This window comes from Hyperolius riggenbachi, chromosome 4 (genome assembly GCF_040937935.1).
Source record: "Hyperolius riggenbachi isolate aHypRig1 chromosome 4, aHypRig1.pri, whole genome shotgun sequence".
Classification (NCBI taxonomy): Eukaryota; Metazoa; Chordata; class Amphibia; order Anura; family Hyperoliidae; genus Hyperolius; species Hyperolius riggenbachi.
Window position 1 is genome coordinate 335,929,997 of NC_090649.1, and position 18,485 is coordinate 335,948,481.

General features: G+C 44.3%; 1 protein-coding gene across 4 annotated transcripts in view; it reads left to right on the plus strand.

Moving 5' to 3' along the window:
* Positions 1 to 18,485, plus strand: part of TMEM242 (transmembrane protein 242) — a 42,530-nt gene that overhangs the window by 16,260 nt on the left and 7,785 nt on the right. The window contains exons 3-5 of one of the 4 annotated variants that reach the window (XM_068231868.1): positions 7,586 to 7,723; positions 11,653 to 11,736; positions 16,549 to 16,913. In XM_068231868.1, the coding sequence (XP_068087969.1) occupies positions 7,586 to 7,723; positions 11,653 to 11,736; positions 16,549 to 16,713 (387 nt within the window). In that variant the 3' untranslated portion in view covers positions 16,714 to 16,913. Of the gene's footprint in view, positions 1 to 7,585; positions 7,724 to 11,652; positions 11,737 to 16,548; positions 16,914 to 18,485 lie in introns of those variants that run through there. The other 3 variants (XM_068231869.1, XM_068231870.1, XM_068231871.1) reach the window with 3 other exon arrangements.

Here is an 18,485-nt window from a genome sequence, read left to right on the forward strand (position 1 = left end):
CAAGTAGCAACTTCTAGAACAAGAGCAGAACTAGGAGGACTCGCTGACCCCTTCGCAGGAGTCAGCGCAGTCCACACGGACCAGGAACGAGGTGGGGCACGAGCAGAGTAACAGATAGAGTCTGAAACTATGATAGCCCATGAGGCATTGCAGGAAGCAGTTCTTTATACTGAGGTCATCCAATGGGAGCAGACCTGCAGATTCCCACACAAGTGAATGGTAATTAATCACAGGCTGATAGCAGGAAAAGGCAGACAATGATATGCAGCCTGCAGGAAAGGGACCGCCCCTCCACTGCAGCAGACAATGTTTGTTTACACAAAAGCATATTAAACTGTCATAAACTTCAGAGCGACTGCAGATGGAATCAGCAACTAGTTTAAGTGCAAACCAAACTATGCAAGCAAATGCATGTAATGACATTAGAACTGCTTGGTTTGCAATACCAGTGCAGTCAGCAGTAAACGCTGCAGAAGCGATCATAACAGTACCCCCTCCCTTAAACGCGGCCTCTGGACGCCTATGAAAACTGACATATTTCTCCTGAACCACCCAAACCAAAAAATCAGAAGTGGGAAATCCAGCAAACTGATCTGACTGAAAATTCATGAAGGTCGGATCCGTCCGACAAAACCAAATTCCCGAATCAGTCTCACCAAAACTAGACCAATTGGAACCAGAACCTACCGAACCATGCCCGTCAGCACTACAAGCCTCAGTGTGACACCCATCAGAACCACGACTTCCAGAAAACAACCCCAAGAAACTCTCTGCGCGATACCCACCGCCTTCCAAGGACTGTCCAAAAACGCCAAAGCCTTTGCAATGCCCACCGGAACTGTCCCTACCAACACAAAACCCACCGTTGAACCAGTCCAAGGTACCAGGACAAGTTTCCTCAGAGATCTCCCAGAACACTTGGAAGCTCCAAAGAGATCCCCACAGCTCAGAACGCCCCTTAGGCTCACATGGAGAACTATCAAGAACCCCTATGGAACCCAGGGCAACTCCAGAGTCAGGGTCACAAGGACAAACATCAAGATCAGGGCTTTTAGGGACCAGAACCATCTCCGGGCATGCAGGCCAACCGGCAACATCAGAACATGTCTCCACTAGGGAAGCACGTGAGCACGCTAACACAGACACATCTGGGCAGTCTGGCATACGAAGCACATCTGGGCACACCGGCACAAGAGAAACCTCTGGGCATGTCAAGGAACTGCGAACCTCAAAGTCAGTCAAGACAGGACCGAAACCAGAACTGGGCAAAAAAAATTCATCATGACTAGACTTCATAGTTACTGGATTCTCACTAAAAACTGCAGGATCAGACTTAGATGTCGCTGATTCCAGCAGGGTTATTAACAAATCATGTTCAGGGGCATTTACAAGACAGGGCAAATCTTCTGATGTATGCACTGAACTAGACAGGGTTCCCATAGCTTCTTCTGGACTAGACAGAGACTCATCAAATACACTGGACTGGAGCTCATGAAGGGCAGCAAAACAAGTCAATATTGCAGCAATCCCCACTGAACTAGGCAAAACTGAGTAACTCACTGGACAGGAAGGGGGCTCTGGAACTTCTGCCACACCGGCCAGAGAACCAGAATTTTCCAGGATACAGGGCTGGGTTTCAGAAACACTCATTAACCCGGACTGAAATTCTGAGATTTCTATTATTTTTTCCAGCGAGTCAGAATTATCCATGTTACAGGGCAAGACTTTTGAAACATTCAGAGGACAGGGCTGGAGTTCCTCGGCTGTTACAACACTGGAGAGGGACTCAACAACATTGGTTAAATCAGACTGTGTACAGGGCAAGGTATCTAACACACTTGCTGACAAGGACAATATTTCAATGACCTCTGCTTCGCTGGGCAGAAATTCATCAAGTTTTATTAGAGCAGACTGTAATTCCAAAACAGCTGCTAGACAAGTGAATATTACTGCAACACCAACTGAGGTAAGCAGTGCCTCAGACTGTTCTGCTAGAGGGTTTGAAGTATCCAAAGTACTGGGTGAAGCATAAGACTCTGTGACCACAGCTTCACTGGACAGGATCACCGAACAGTCCACACTGCAGGGCAAAACCATGGAAGCACCTGCTGGACAGCATAATGATTCTGTGACCTGAGTTTCATTGGAGAGATCTACTGCACAATTCATGGTACAGGGCAAGTTCACTGGAACATTTTCTGAACACGGTAATAATTCTGCGATTTCGGACTCACATAGCAGACGCTCTGAGTTATTCATGAAACTAGAGTGAGGTGTAGAAACAGGAAGATCAAAACACAATGTTTGCGCATCTAAATCACCATTCAATTGTGAAATTGGAAAATTCAGATGCTGGGGTTCTGAGATTTCTGGACAGGATTGTTGGGACTCAGAAACTGATGTAGTGCATCTATTGGCATCTGCTGGATCAGACAGGAGTTGAACTTTATCAACACAGGTAATTTCTGCAGAAGTGTTTGCAGAGACAGGTAAGATTTTTCTGGTGTCTGTTTCACTGAACAAAGATTCATGAGTACTGGCTAGGCTGGACTCAGAAGTCAGCAGGACCTCTGGGTCCTCTGCTGAGAAATTTGTGCAGGGCAAGATTAAGGAAGTATTAGTAATTTCTGTTTTACTGGGAAGTAACACTGAGTTATCCATGGTACAGGGTGGAATTACAGGAACTTCGATTTCACACAAAAGGAGCTCTGAATCACTCGCTGAGTCAGCCAAAGGTGCTGAAGCAGGCGAGTCCTCAGGAACTGAGGAAGTGGAACAATCTCCACTTGACAGTGTGTCTTCCCTGGTATCAACTGATTGAATCGCATAAAAATCGTCCAGAATCATTCTCCACACATCGATCAATGGAGCCACAAAGTCATACCCACACACACCAGTTTTTATTAGGTTATAGGCAGACTTAATGCATGCATTCAATACTAATTCACTTTTTGCACTGTAAAACTGACAAAATGAACTTGCATCTTTCTTCCATTCATAGACCAGAGCTTCCATCTCTCCTTTCTCAAATGGAGGATCCCATGCATATTTAACAGCTGAGCATTCCGGCTGATCATAGTTTGCAAATGTGTTAGTGGCAGAAACATACATTGGGTTATTTAGCAGGTGATTGGCCGATTTCTTATTCCTAAGGATCTCCAATACCTGTAGCAAGTATTGAACTGTAGTGTATGCAAATTTCCCTTGCTGCACGAATAAATTGATCTGTTCAATACTCTGTAATATATCTTCATAATCATATTCAGATAATTCATTTAAACAAGAACTTTTATTTTCCCTGGCTAGCAATGAAAGTTCATTAGTAGTTTCATAGGTCCATTTGACTCCCCTGAATGGTGACTGAATTTCATTATCTACTACTGGCGGAGTCTCATTACAGATCTGATGCGCAGTCGCCAAGGGCAACGACTCCGCTGATTGTAACGCTTTTCTTTTGGAGCGTTTACGTTTGGCTTTAGACCCTGCTGCCTTAGCAGAAGAAAAGTTATCAGAACAATTATCTGCTTGCTGATTATTTTTGTAGGCAGTAGAAGGAGCAGCTGATTGACAAGCTGCCAGGAGCTTATCAAAAGGGCTAGGCAAATCGGTTTTGCGCAGCCAGTTATGGATCACAAACGCTAGAAATTCCAGTGGTCTTCCTTTTAAATTGGTATGATCCAAGACATCGTAGGCCCACTGAAACAATCTTCCCTTAAATAAAACATAAACTAGCTGGGGGGCCCACGTTGAAACAGGAGTAGCCTGGAGCTCAGGATTGGCCAGGAACCTGGCACATTCAGAAAAAAACTCATTTTCTGTTTCAGAATTGAGCTTCTCAAATTTCTTAAAGGAACAGGAACCATAACAAACAGTGTCATTTTTGCTGGGAACCCCCCCCACAATGGGGATTGGTAATGGGGCTATCATAATGTTAAGCTTGGGGGTGTAATCTCCACAGTCAGCATACAACACATAAGCTGACGTGAAGGAGGTACACACACCAGCACAAGGGATCAGGATATCCCCAGTTTAGTGGAGGAGAGGACTGACTCCAATAGGAGATTGTGGTGCACAGAGCCGGTGCAGATCTGAACAGCCACAAACACTTTCGTAATAACGTCTCAGCGCAAGGTAGCGCTGAGCGCATAAACCAGGACTGAGGAGACCAGGACAGGTAGATAGAATGAACGCTTGCTAGCTAGCGATTACTTAGCGACAGCAAGCGTCCAAAACCAGACAGACTGGAATGAGGCAGCCAATGCGTTGCGGCGATGGCGTGCCTCACAAAGACAGGACAGGAGAGACAGGAAATAGCAGGATCGAGATAGATGAACGTAACACAGATAAATATACAATGAGTATGTTTTCCTAGCGTATTACAATTACAGCTATCAATGAAACTATTCGTAACGTCTGACTAACATATGTATATATTGGCAATGAACCGATATATGACATAAGCAGGAACTCTGACTAAGACTGAAGTAATACAGGGAACAGGACTCAGAAGGATTCGCTATCTCTTCGCAGAGATGAACGCAATCCACAAACAGGACCAGGAACAGGATTCAGAAGGATTCGTTATCTCTTCGCAGAGATGAACGCAATCCACAAACAGGACCAGGAACAGGATAACTAGCTCAGCACGGGTGTTCACGATACGCGCAAACTACCAAAACGTGCTGGAAAACTGACTAACTGAACACAGGAAATAAACAGTTCGTGTACGTATATATCAGCGACACTGATATATTAACGTAACACGAATACAAGGAAAATAACAAAATGCGCAAGTATGCGTATATATTGGCGATGAACCAATATATGACACAAGACAAGCAAGTAGCAACTTCTAGAACAAGAGCAGAACTAGGAGGACTCGCTGACCCCTTCGCAGGAGTCAGCGCAGTCCACACGGACCAGGAACGAGGTGGGGCACGAGCAGAGTAACAGATAGAGTCTGAAACTATGATAGCCCATGAGGCATTGCAGGAAGCAGTTCTTTATACTGAGGTCATCCAATGGGAGCAGACCTGCAGATTCCCACACAAGTGAATGGTAATTAATCACAGGCTGATAGCAGGAAAAGGCAGACAATGATATGCAGCCTGCAGGAAAGGGACCGCCCCTCCACTGCAGCAGACAATGTTTGTTTACACAAAAGCATATTAAACTGTCATAAACTTCAGAGCGACTGCAGATGGAATCAGCAACTAGTTTAAGTGCAAACCAAACTATGCAAGCAAATGCATGTAATGACATTAGAACTGCTTGGTTTGCAATACCAGTGCAGTCAGCAGTAAACGCTGCAGAAGCGATCATAACAAAAACATATTGAGGCATGCATTGACGTCAGTACTTTTACCTTTCCGACGCCAATGCAGCCTAAACCATTCTGTAGTAGGGAGGCATCTTTTACTGGCAAGTGTGAATTCCTTATCTTACACCCCTCTGGCCATTTCAGTTATTATTCCCCACCTTGTAACTGTACTAACGAACAGTTACTGTACTCACAGCAGCCACCGTAAAGTGAAGAACGCTGCCTCTCCTCCGTGCAGCGTAAGTTGTTGCTGTGTGCGGATGCGTGGGAAAACATAGGCTGCCCGGGCCCCCAAGGACCCCCTTTCCCTAAGCTGGCAGTGGAACGGACACCTATTGTTGTCCGTTTCCACGGTAACCTGACCGGCTTTCCGATCTGCGCAATGTAGCGGCGGCATCAAACAGCACTGCACCGAACAGAGCAACACACAGCTGCAGCGCTTTTGTGTGTGCTCTTTGATGCCGCCGCTACATTGCGCAGATCGGAAAGCCGGTCAGGTTACCGTGGAAACGGACAACAATAGGTGTCCGTTCCACTGCCAGCTTAGGGAAAGGGGGTCCTTGGCGGCCCGGGCAGCCTATGTTTTCCCACGCATCCGCACACAGCAACAACTTACGCTGCACGGAGGAGAGGCAGCGTTCTTCACTTTACGGTGGCTGCTGTGAGTACAGTAACTGTTCGTTAGTACAGTTACAAGGTGGGGAATAATAACTGAAATGGCCAGAGGGGTGTAAGATAAGGAATTCACACTTGCCAGTAAAAGATGCCTCCCTACTACAGAATGGTTTAGGCTGCATTGGCGTCGGAAAGGTAAAAGTACTGACGTCAATGCATGCCTCAATATGTTTTATTGCCAGTAACCAAATACATTGGTAAAAGACTAAGTAATGTAAAAAATCATTCCTACAACAACTCATATGTACACTTAAGGATCAAAAAAAGAAGAATTTAGCATTAGTGCCCCTTTAATAAAATTCCATGACAAATCTGTGCTTTTATGACTGGATGCTAGATGTACTCCCGATTCGCATCTGGGCTAGTTTACCCCACTACTTCATGCGAATGTGCCGTAGGATAACAGTGCTTCCAAGGAAGAGATGCACACCTCTTGAAACCTGTCGGCTTTGATTTGCCAGAATAACAAGTGATGTCACTCCATCTACTGGGCAGAAGTGTCCCCCTAAAATGACAATGTACAATCGATATGTAAGTAGCTGTGTAAACATTTTCCTACTTTTCATGTTAAATATCAGAGGCAAAAGCATTCATTGGGTGTAGATTTTAGCTACGTTTGGAATGTCTCATTTGCAAAGGTATGAATTTCTGCAGTCTGAATTGCTAAGAACAGTGTAATATTGAAGCAGAGTTATATTAAAAGCCTGTCAGATTTCACACACACAATTACAAATGTTTATGTTGCACATAAGATGCATTCCGTCTGCTCTCTATGAGAGAAAGCTCTGCCTGTCTCGAGGTGGCCACACACCATACAATTTTTAAAATATCTTTTCAGTTCAAGAATTGCAATACATTTTTTGGACTGATTGTAACATTTAAAAAATCTGACCAATGTACCACACACATGTTAAATTTTTACCCAATTATGAAAAAAATGATTGAAAACTATGAGAAAATTGCTTGGAAGTATATATAAACTGACAATCAACCCTACACCATTCAATTCTCATAAAAATTGATCAGAAAAATTCAGTACTCCTGATAGACTTTTATCGAATAAAAACAGGAAATCCGATTGGATTTTTTGCTCAAATAATTTAATAAAAAAAAAAAAAAAAAAAAAAAAAGCTTTACATTTTATTTATTTTGTCAGAAAATATGATCGTTTTTATCAAATTGCCTTAAAATCGGATCATTTTATTGCAATGTGTGTGTGTGTGTGGCCACATTCAGACTGAGCTCTCTGCACACATAGTTAACAGAAGCACTGTGAGGAGATTCCCCCTCCCCTCATGGCTCACTCTGGCGTCAGATTAGAGAAGACTACCATCAGAAAGGAATAAGATAACCGTAACCAAAGAGATAAGGATTCAAATGTATACACCAGTGTGTAGCAGCACTTCCCAAACATTTACTATCTCAATTGAAAAACATGTGAATCGGTGTCCCTTTAATTATATTTAACATTGTTAGCACCGTGGATTATATGAAATAGATTTTTTTCTTCATCCTGTTAATTCCTCATCACCTGCAACATTTGAGGGAAAAAATTCAACACCAAGTGTGTGTGTCTGTTTTTTCGTGTAGGGATCTGTTGCTACAGCTTCCCTGCCAGAAAGTGGATCCTCTCTTGCCCTGAGAGCTTTAGGATGGGGATCTCTTTATGCCTGGTGTGGTGTGGGACTAATTAGTTTTGCTGTATGGAAAGCTCTTGGAGTACACACAGTGAGTATTTCAATTTTGCAAATATCGTGACATCTCACAGATACTGGTTATGCAGCTTTTTCTTTGTTATTGAGTTGTATATCTGACAGTTCAAGTTAGACCAGGCATGAGCAAACTTGGCCCTCCAGCTGTTAAGGAACTACCAGTCCCACAATGCATTGCAGGAGTCTGACAGCCACAGTCATGACTTATAAAGGCAAATGCATCGTGGGACTTGTATTTCCATTACAGCTGGAGGGCCGAGTTTGCCCATGCCTGAGTTAGACAAACATATTTACGTACACTGACAGTTCCCAAATCTATTGCAGCACAAGAAAAACTGTAGCTTTCAACAAAAATGACGAGATATTACGGGATATTGTATTATACAATTATTTGGTCCTGGGGCCCCCCTTACATTAAATAATATGCCCCCACCCCCCACCCCAGTAGTATGTGGCCGCAGCATAGGTAGCCAGGGATAGGTGTAGCCAGTAGTAGGTGGCCGCAGCATAGGTAGCCAAGGATAGGTGTAGCCAGAATTAGGTAGCCAGGGATAGGTGTAGCCAGTAGTAGGTGGCCGCAGTTTAGGTAGACAGGGATAGGTGTAGCCAGTAGTAGGTGGCTGCAGCATAGGTAACCAAGGATAGGTGTAGCCAGTAGTAGGTGGCCGCAGTATAGATAGCCGGGGATAGGTGTAGCCAGAATTAGGTGGCTGCAGCATAGGTAGCCAGGATAGGAGCCTGTAGCATATGTAGCCAGGGATAGGTGTAGCCAGAATTAGGTGGCCGCAGCATAGGTAGCCAAGGATAGGTGTAGCCAGAATTAGGTAGCCAGGGATAGGTGTAGCCAGTAGTAGGTGGCCGCAGTTTAGGTAGACAGGGATAGGTGTAGCCAGTAGTAGGTGGCTGCAGCATAGGTAACCAAGGATAGGTGTAGCCAGTAGTAGGTGGCCGCAGTATAGATAGCCGGGGATAGGTGTAGCCAGAATTAGGTGGCTGCAGCATAGGTAGCCAGGATAGGAGCCTGTAGCATATGTAGCCAGGGATAGGTGTAGCCAGAATTAGGTGGCCGCAGCATAGGTAGCCAGGGATAGGTGTAGCCAGAATTAGGTGGCCGCAGCATAGGTAGCTAGGGATAGGTGTAGCCAGGATTGGTGCCCATAGTATAGAGAGCCAGGAAGTACGCAGCAGCAGGGGGTACAAATACTCACTTGCCGGCAGCCAGGTCCTCTAGTCTACGCTCTACTCGCTTCATTCTACTTCCTGTTCTTGCATCATCTCCTTGTAATAGCGCCCAGGGAGCGCTGTTTCAGGGAAATAGGACAAGAACAGGAAGTAGAATGAAGATAGTACAGTGCGGAGGACCCGGCTGCCGGCAACTGAGTATTTTCTTATCCTCGCCGCTGTTCGATCACCTGCCGCTACTTCGCTCCGCCCCTCGGTAGCCCTGCCCCGGAAAACCGGTAAAACGAGATTGTGCATGGTATAAACTGGGCAACTTGAAGATGGGCAGGAGCCGAAACAGTGGACTGTCTTGCAATACAGTTCTTTTTAACTTTGTATGTTATGTTATTTATTAAATAAATGAAGATACATCTCTGAAGGTGGTGTGGATCATTACATCCTTTTCTGGTATGATTATCATGCACAAACAGCGGTATACCGTCATACCAGTATACCGCGGCAACCCTAATGTGTATATTGGTGTGTGTGCGTGCATGCGTGCGCGCTTGTGTATATCTTATTTTTGGATGTATGTACATTAGCTATGCAATGTGTGTTGGTATTGTGTGGAGAGGTGTACATCAAAAACGGGTGCCTGGTAATTGTGGATGCCCAGGAAACACCAATAGTAGAATATTGAAACCCAATAGTAGAATATCGGTAAAGTATATCGATATAGTAGAATTTCGGTAAATTTACAAATAGTCTACTATTAACCTCCTTAGCAGTATGCCCGACACTGGGGGGGTTCGGGGTTGGGGCACAGATAATGCAAAACCTCCTGAGCATCGTAGCAGTGTAAAAAAAATCATATAATACCGGTATTAAAGGGGTTCTGTGGGCCTTTTAAAAAACAAAAATAACCTCTTTAATCCTCCGTTCCCCGCTGACGGTTACCGTCCAATTATTCATCTAACTAGACGAATGCAACTGCGCATGTGCGTCCTAGCTCCTGCCTCCGGGAGCTTACTGCGCAGGCGCAGTACGAGAAAATTTCGTACTGCGCCTGCGTGTAAGGCTCCCGGAGACTGGAGTGAGGCACAGTTGCATTCGTCCAGTTAGACAAATAATTGGACGGTAACCGATGGCGAGGAGTGGAGGATTGTAGAGGATGGCGCGAGACAGGACAGCTGCAAGGGGATGGTAGAAGCCCAAGGTGTCAATTTTTCAATTAAAAGAACCTCTTTAAGTACCGATATTTTACTGTAGCTAAGTTTACTCCTACGCTGAACCCTCCCACTACCGATATTAAACCTAAACTACTCCTCATGCCTAACTTTAATTGTCCTCACTGGCGCAAACCCCCCCCCCCCCCCCCAGCTTACCTTTACCCTACCTACCCCAGGCCTAACATTAAGGCGTCTTTCCCACCAGGATGTTGCGTTTTAGGGGACGTTATAGGTCGCATAACGTGCCCCTAACGCAACGCCTGGTGGTGCTGGAGGAGGATACTACCAAGAGCTGCGCCTTTTTTGTGCTGTGCGATGCGGAGACCACGTGATCTGCATCACATGGTCCCGCCAGCCAATCGCCGTACACAGCGGCCGCTCCAGGAAGTAAACACTGCACGTCACAGTATATAAGAGAAAAAACCGAGAGCTCAATATGGTGCAGTATGTTAAGATAATTGGTCAAATAGTTAAGTGAGAGAAATTATACTCACAAACATGGGTTACCATTCAGGCAACCACTAAAAAAGGCAGGTGAGGAGATTAGGCCTGTCCTCACTCAGGGCTAAGAAGTCGCTGTCTGTAGAAAAGAACCAAGATGGGTAACACTCCCCTCCACCAGGAGTGGACACAGTGTATTTGAATATGGAACAGAGGCGCCAGCAGGATAAAAATTCATAAAACCTTTAAAAGTGCTTGAGAATTATCACATTTATTATTATACGGTACCCCAAACAAAATGCACCGCGTTTCGCAGGATAAGCCCGCTTCATCAGGCAAAAATGGGGACAACTGTAGACCAAGACAAAAACAATAAGCAATAATGACCATAATTCCATGTTCATGCAAATGAGGCTGCCAAATGCGGTAGCAGCAACTCTCCTCCAAAGTGTGTGTGTATATGTATGTATATATGTGTATGTGTATATATGTACTATTATCTAGCTGTGCAATTAATTATGAAAAAGAAACAAAATTTTGGGCACAAAGTGTGTGTTTTAGGGATTTGCTTATCTGCAAGACACGCACGCACACGCTTCTAAGAATACCATTTTGGATAAAGTGCATTATTCTTTTTTTGAGGTAGGGTTCAAAATCTGTGACTTGGCAGACGTCAGTATTTTGTTCCTGAGGTAAAATAAAGCTTTCAGTCTGAAGAAATGTGTTTTAAAGTCCCAAGGTGATTAATCCAGCCTTAACAGACATAAAATGTCTAGAAAACGCCATGAAAACCTAGAAGATATATTTTTATTTTCTCTATTGCTGGAGGCCAGGAAGTTTTGTTACTCTGCAGTACAGATCTTTCTCTGACTTGAACAGTAGGATTGCACCGTTACTGTGTCCTATTTAGCCTGGGTCTGTTATACTGCAGCTGAAAATATCTCATTACAGAATACTTGAGGCATGAAAACAAATGTCCCAAGAGAACTATGTTTATCAAAGGCTCTAGGCAGAAGTGTTTATCTTAGTGCCATGGTTACTACTAGGAACAAAATGTGACATTTTATTTTGTTGTTTTTTTATATATACCAAACACCATTTATTCTGGTTCTAGTCATCAGCTGTCAACGTAACTTGGTTGGTGGATACAGACAGACTGTACCTTCAAAGGAACACAGAAACAACGGGAGCCCAGATGGTGTAGTATTATAAGAGTATAATTGAATAGAAGAGCTTTGAGAATGATGCTCACAAGAGGTTCCAGTTCTGGGCAACCAACCAATTAGGCAGGTGGAGAATATAACTGTCTCCACTTGGGTATCCGGCTCTTTCTATGTGTGGTTGTATTCTTGCAAAAAATGAGAAAAACCCTATATATGGCACTGAAGTGTCCAATGGAGGTGAGACACAGCAGGGGGAAAGATGCACCCAAGGATGAAAAAAATAATTTAAAAACAATGAAAATAACAAGTAGGAGGTGGCTTACATCAGTGGTGCTCAACCTTTTTTGGCCCGAGGGCCGAACTTCAAATCAAGAAAAATCTCGAGGGCCGGAACACATGCATACAAAATTTCGATGTAAAACTTTTAACGTTTTTCTAGTAACAGTTAACATGGTGTTGGAAATGGAAAGAAAACGACAATATAAGAATTGTTGTACTCACCATTTGATGAACATTTTCTTAAGAAGTTTGCGGCAGATTAATGCAGCAGTGGTATCAGAGTCCAGTATGGTACCTGGGTGTATGCACAGGGCAGATTAATGCAGCAATGGTATCAGAGTGGCCTTTAGTGTGCTGGCTGAGGAGGCTGTCAGCTCTGCTGAGGAGGAACAGAGGCCTAATTACCCACATGTGGCCTGTAGTGTGCTGGCTGAGGAGGCTGTCAGCTCTGTGTGGGGCTGAGGAGCCTGTCGGCTCTGTGTGGGGCTGAGGAGCCTGTCGGCTCTGTGTGGGGCTGAGGAGCCTGTCGGCTCTGTGTGGGGCTGAGGAGCCTGTCGGCTCTGTGTGGGGCTGAGGAGGCTGTCGGCTCTGTGTGGGGCTGAGGAGGCTGTCGGCTCTGTGTGGGGCTGAGGAGGCTGTCGGCTCTGTGTGGGGCTGAGGGGGCTGTCGGCTCTGTGTGGGGCTGAGGGGGCTGTCGGCTCTGTGTGGGGCTGAGGGGGCTGTCGGCTCTGTGTGGGGCTGACACAGCGTGTGTCCCGTTGTCTGCCCACGGTGTCTGCCTGCGGAGGAGAGGATCGGGTGGTATTGCATAGTATGGCACTCGGCGGGACGCGCATACACCAGCGTGCACTCGTATTCAGCCCTGGGTAGCGCTGGGATAGTTAGAAAGCCTCGCTCATTGGTTACTGCAGGAACCTTCCTCCAATAGGAATTAGGCTGATTCCTATTGGAGGAAGGTTCCTGCAGTAACCAATGAGCGAGGCTTTCTGACTATCCCAGCGGTACCCGGGGCTGAATACGAGTGCACGCTGGTGTATGCGCAATACCACCCGATCCTCTCCCCTTCCGCAGGCAGACACCGCGCGGGCCACAGAAACTGGCTTCGCGGGCCACAGGTTGGGCACGGCTGGCTTACATCAAAGATTAAATAACTGACACAATAAGGTGAGGACCCCTCTGATTAATATATCAATAGAGAGCAAGAAAATGAGGTTTTTCAGGTCCACAATGAGCAAATACAGGGATTATAAAGCATAACTTTTAATTGCAGTCACGGAGTAATAAATATGACAAAATTGTTAAAAATCCATGTTACATCGATATGCAGCGATTGGCCTGATGCAAATTTTGCAGGCTATACAAGATTCTTACATAGTTATTTGGGTTGAAAAAAGACATACGTCCATCAAATTCAACCAGAGAACAACAAAAATAAAAAACAAAAATTTGCTTTCCTGAAACAGAAAGAATTTGCGATAATTCAGGTTGGAGTGAGCTCGAGATGTCTCCCAGGCACCACTGCTGAATATATGCAAATTAACCATTGTACCCTTAGAAGCTAAACACACCTCCAGAACCGCTGGAATGCAATGATGTGTCAGCTTGTTAAATTGTACAGAGCCATAATAATCCAACATGCATACAGACTGTTTCGGATTGTTTGATCCTCATCAGTGCATGGCATGGATTAATTTGGCTCTATGGAGTAGGGCTTGTAAACCGAGAGGTACAGACTAACCAGCAAGCTCATGGTGACCCAGAACTCATTGGAGTGTGTAAGGGACTACAATGGTCCTAAAAGCCCCCTTACTAAGATGTTAAGAAAAACAAAAATTTGCTTTCCTAAAACAGAATTTGCGATAATTCAGGTTGGAGTGAGCTCGAGATGTCTCCCAGGCACCACTGCTGAATATATGCAAATTAACCATTGTACCCTTAGAAGCTAAACACACCTCCAGAACCACTGGAATGCAATGATGTGTCAGCTTGCAATGATGTGTCAGAGAACAAAGTACAACACCAACCTGCTCCCTCACATATCCCTGTTGATCCAGAGGAAGGCAAAAAACCCTTACAATGCATGGTCCAATTAGCCCCAGAAGGGAAAAAAATTCCTTCCCGACTCCAGATGGCAATCAGATAAAATCCCTAGATCAACATCATTAGGCATTACCTAGTAATTGTAGCCATGGATGTCTTTCAACACAAGGAAAGCATCTAAGCCCCCTTTAAATGCAGGTATAGAGTTTGCTGTAACTACTCCCTGTGGCAATGCATTCCACATCTTAATCACTCTTACTGTAAAGAACCCTTTCCTAAATAAATGGCTGAAACATGTTTCCTCCATGCGCAGATCATGTCCTCTAGTCCTTTGAGAAGGCCTATGGACAAAAAGCTCATCCGCCAAGCTATTATATTGCCCTCTGTTGTATTTATACATGTTAAATTAGATCCCCTCTAAGGCGATCGGCGGTGTTATATGTGCTTGCATCACAACCAGGCGTCGCTATGGCAAGGATCGGGACTGCACATGACGTCGATGGCGTCGTCCAATCGTCGCCATAGCGACGACCGAAGCTGAAAGAAGTTGCGGCTCTCGCAGGATCCCGGAGCGGTAAATATAGCCAGCAGAGATCGGAGGCGGGACACAGCACTGGGGCGATCGGGGGATACATGTAGCTAGCCTAGTGCTAGCTACATGATATAAAACAAGTTTTCCAAATTACACATCTATCTTTGAGGCAAGCCACCGCACACTTGTTATTTTTATTGTTTTAAATATATTTTATCATCCTTGGGTGCCTCTTTCCCTTGTTAGCTGTTAAAGTAAGTCTATTATAAGTAAAACCTAAACCATAAACTCTGGTGGTGCAAATAAAGGAGTGGGTGTTAGCTACAGGCATGCATAAGTCAACAACTCTGGAATGAAAAGCGGCAGATTTTCACAAGAGAGCTTGTAATTTCAGCTTGGTTTGTGGCTGGCCAAACCTTTAAGAAAACCTGAACTGAAAATTTAAAAGTCAAAATAAACATACACTCCTTAATCTTTTTCTCCTTTCCTGCATCCTGTTTGTACACTGTGATCTAAATCTCCGTACTCCATTTTGAAAATGGCCATTACCCCATAACATCTTCCTGGTCAGCACACTGTTAAACTGTAATATTGCCCACTTGAGCCATAGGGAAACATGGACATTACCTGGCACGTCAGCTATAACTGATAGCAACTGATATATAACTGACAGCAACTGATATATTTCAGTTCTGACAAAATGTTTTCAGAACTGGAAAGGACCGTTGTCAGGAGAAAAATGGTGAGCTTATGGGAGGAACTGATGGCAAGGCAACTATGTAATGTTCATTTGAAGTTACCTCATGTGTTTGTTGTAAATAATTTTACTCAGTTCAGGTTCCCTTTAAGATACTATAGAATAAGTCTAAGGCCCCATTCACACTTAGAAGCACAAAACACAGGCGATTTTTGCTGACGTTTTGTGGGAGTGATTTTTCCACGATTTCAAGTGGAAAAATCACTGGACAGTGCAGCGATTTCTCCGCGATCGCGTTTAGCGCTTCTATAGCACTGAAACTTGATCGCCAGGAAATCTCCTGAAAATGGTGCAGGCTACGCGTTTGCATTTCACGGTTTTGGGTGATTTGCGGCTATTACCGCAAATCACCCAAGTAAGAACGGGCCCATAGGGTTTTATTACACTAGCGCTTTCAAAAGCGCTAGTGTTTGAGCGTTTTGCCGAAAATTTGCGTTTTGGCAAAACGCTCAAGTGTGAATGGGCCCTTCTTAGTAGAGTTGGTCTGAATTTTCCAACATGTCGAATCTCAGAAATCAAGAAAATAAGAAATTCAATCATATTTCTCGATCGAAAACAAAAAAAGTAACGTGTGTTGCCACTTTTACTGTATATGTTTTCAGAAAGCAACCACTAATATAAATAAAACAAAAAAAGGTTTTACCTTAATAAATGGAACCACAATAAAAGTAAAGCTTGTTGGAGATGGGGATACAGGTTGATGTAAAATACCTTCTGTCGTCCTCTCCGTTTGGGTAAAAGTTGCAGATTCTATAAGGGTCTTTAGCAAACAAAATGTGTATTCAAAGCTGAAGAGGCATTACCAAAGAAGGTATTTTACCCAGCCTCTATAATTCCTACATAGATGAAAAAAAAACAATAGGATAATATATGTACAGTACTATAGTTATTGGCATATTAATAATCGATTGCTTGAGTAAATTGGAAATGCCCTTCCCGGACATGGAATGTTGATCAGGTGCAGGGATCTTGCCTATAAGAAGCTTAATAGAAGTGCAATCTAGGTGGAAAGAAATTGACATAGCAATAGATCTCTAGGTCAATATACTGTATGTGGTCCATTAAAAAAAAAAGTTTTACTTTTTGAAGTGTTATTTTCCCTCTTGGTATTAGACCAATGGTTATCATTTGTCATGTCTACCTTGGAGGGGACGGTTCATATCAAATGTACGTGTGTCACAACATTTGGATAATCACTTTACAAACCAGATAAAGAAAATGTTGTGTATTTATTTCTAGAGCTATTTTTGTCCCAGTGAGCCTTCAGAGATGGAGAAGAAAAACAGGAAAATGCCTGTTTCTGTTCGACTCCCTCCACAGCTAATCCGTGTAATTCATTACCAGCGAGTCGGTATCCTATTCCCTGCAGTCATACATGAAAGACATGGCCAAGATAGAAATTAATCCCCAATGGCCCTCATGACGCTGATGCCACTCAGTGTTCTACTTCAAAGAGATAATCACCAGTTCCCACATGAGCAGCGTGAAAGCATTTCCACCAGTTACAAGACTAAAATAGCAATCTAATGGAATCTAGGTCTGGAATCTTTCCTTCCCAACCCCCCTCCCAGTTCTATAAAAAAATAAATAAATCTGGAAGCAGACTAATTTTGTCTCTTTTGTGTATGCCAATTGTTTTCATTGCAAGCTAGCTGTGTGTATGTGAGTGTTTTTAAATAATTTCTGTCATCATGTGAAAGTGTGCATACTAAAGCCTGCATACACTACTAGACTTTCTCCAGACGTGTCCAAAAGATAGACCCTTCTCTGATCAAGATCTGATCAGAGAGGGATCTATTCCGGCCACACACTGCAAATTGATTTTTAATAATTTTAACATAAAATCTGTTCAGTAGTACTGCTGCTCCTCGTGTCCACCCTATTAATACTGCTCCCCAGGGCCCCGGCACAATATTGGCACATCACTTCCATGTGCTTCCCTCATCTCCTGATGCTGTGACCTGGTGGCATGTACATATTCCACCTGGTCACATTTCCACAACAGAATTAGCCAGCATTTCCCTTGCAAAATTAGGGCTTGTCTACGCTTATGCGTTGCTGATTCAGCATCACAACACATGTGCAATATACATAGACATCAGACAGTGCATGGATGGTGCTGTCTGATGTATCTAATCATGCACAGCACTGCATCCCAGCGATGCACTGCTGTGCGTTGGGTAGAGCGATCCCATTCAGTGTAAGTGAATGTGGTCAGCACTACAATAGCCCTCTGCACTGCTAGCAAGCGCACAAGCCTTAAAAGCCTGTCTACACTACTGTGTTGGCTACCAATGCAGGGCGTCCATATTGTCCTGGCGTCCATCTGGGTGTGGGCAGAAGCTGAGAGATGACTCTCCCTGTGCGCAACAATGTAGGGTATAACAAATATATTCGCATACTGATTACCTAGCTTCCCCCCACCCCACCCCCCAGTGGCGTAATTTGGGGTCCCTCTATTGCCGGCATCAGAATTACATGTACTTGGAAACTATAGCATTATCGTTGTAGTGGTGCACATATCTGGTGCTGTGTGGCCAACAAGCACTGAATAAAAACTGCTTCGCAATGCAGGGGGCTGTACTGCTCCTCCATCGTTAGCGGCACTGTTGCAATATGCATATATTATACATATATATATATATATATTCTAGTGGGCCCTAAGCCCATTTAAAAACGGGCTAGGTCTGTCACTGCGCATGCGCCCGATGCGCAAGCACATTTCTGCCGCGGACGCCCGTCTGCCCCTTCGCCCGTCATCCCTAGCCACACGTCACTCTCCCTCAGTGTCTCTGCATCCCTGCACATGCGCAGAGCGCAAATGGGACACACACAGGGACATGGGACGCAGAGACATTAGGGTTTTATATAGAGGATGAGACACACACTCACAGCGAATACCATGAGACATAAACACACACGCGCACACACAGTATTTTAGATACCATGAGACGCACACATTGATACCATGAGCCACAGCCACACACGCACTGCATACCATGAGACACGGACACGCTGTGGATACTATGAGACACGCTAGATACCAGGGCCCATATGCAATTCACTTTTTCTGACTTTTCTCCTAGAAAATCATTTTTTATCTCCTATTTAAAATGACTTTCAAGCACTTGTACTGAAAAGTATGTGTAAAAGTACTATCACAATTATTTTTAGTA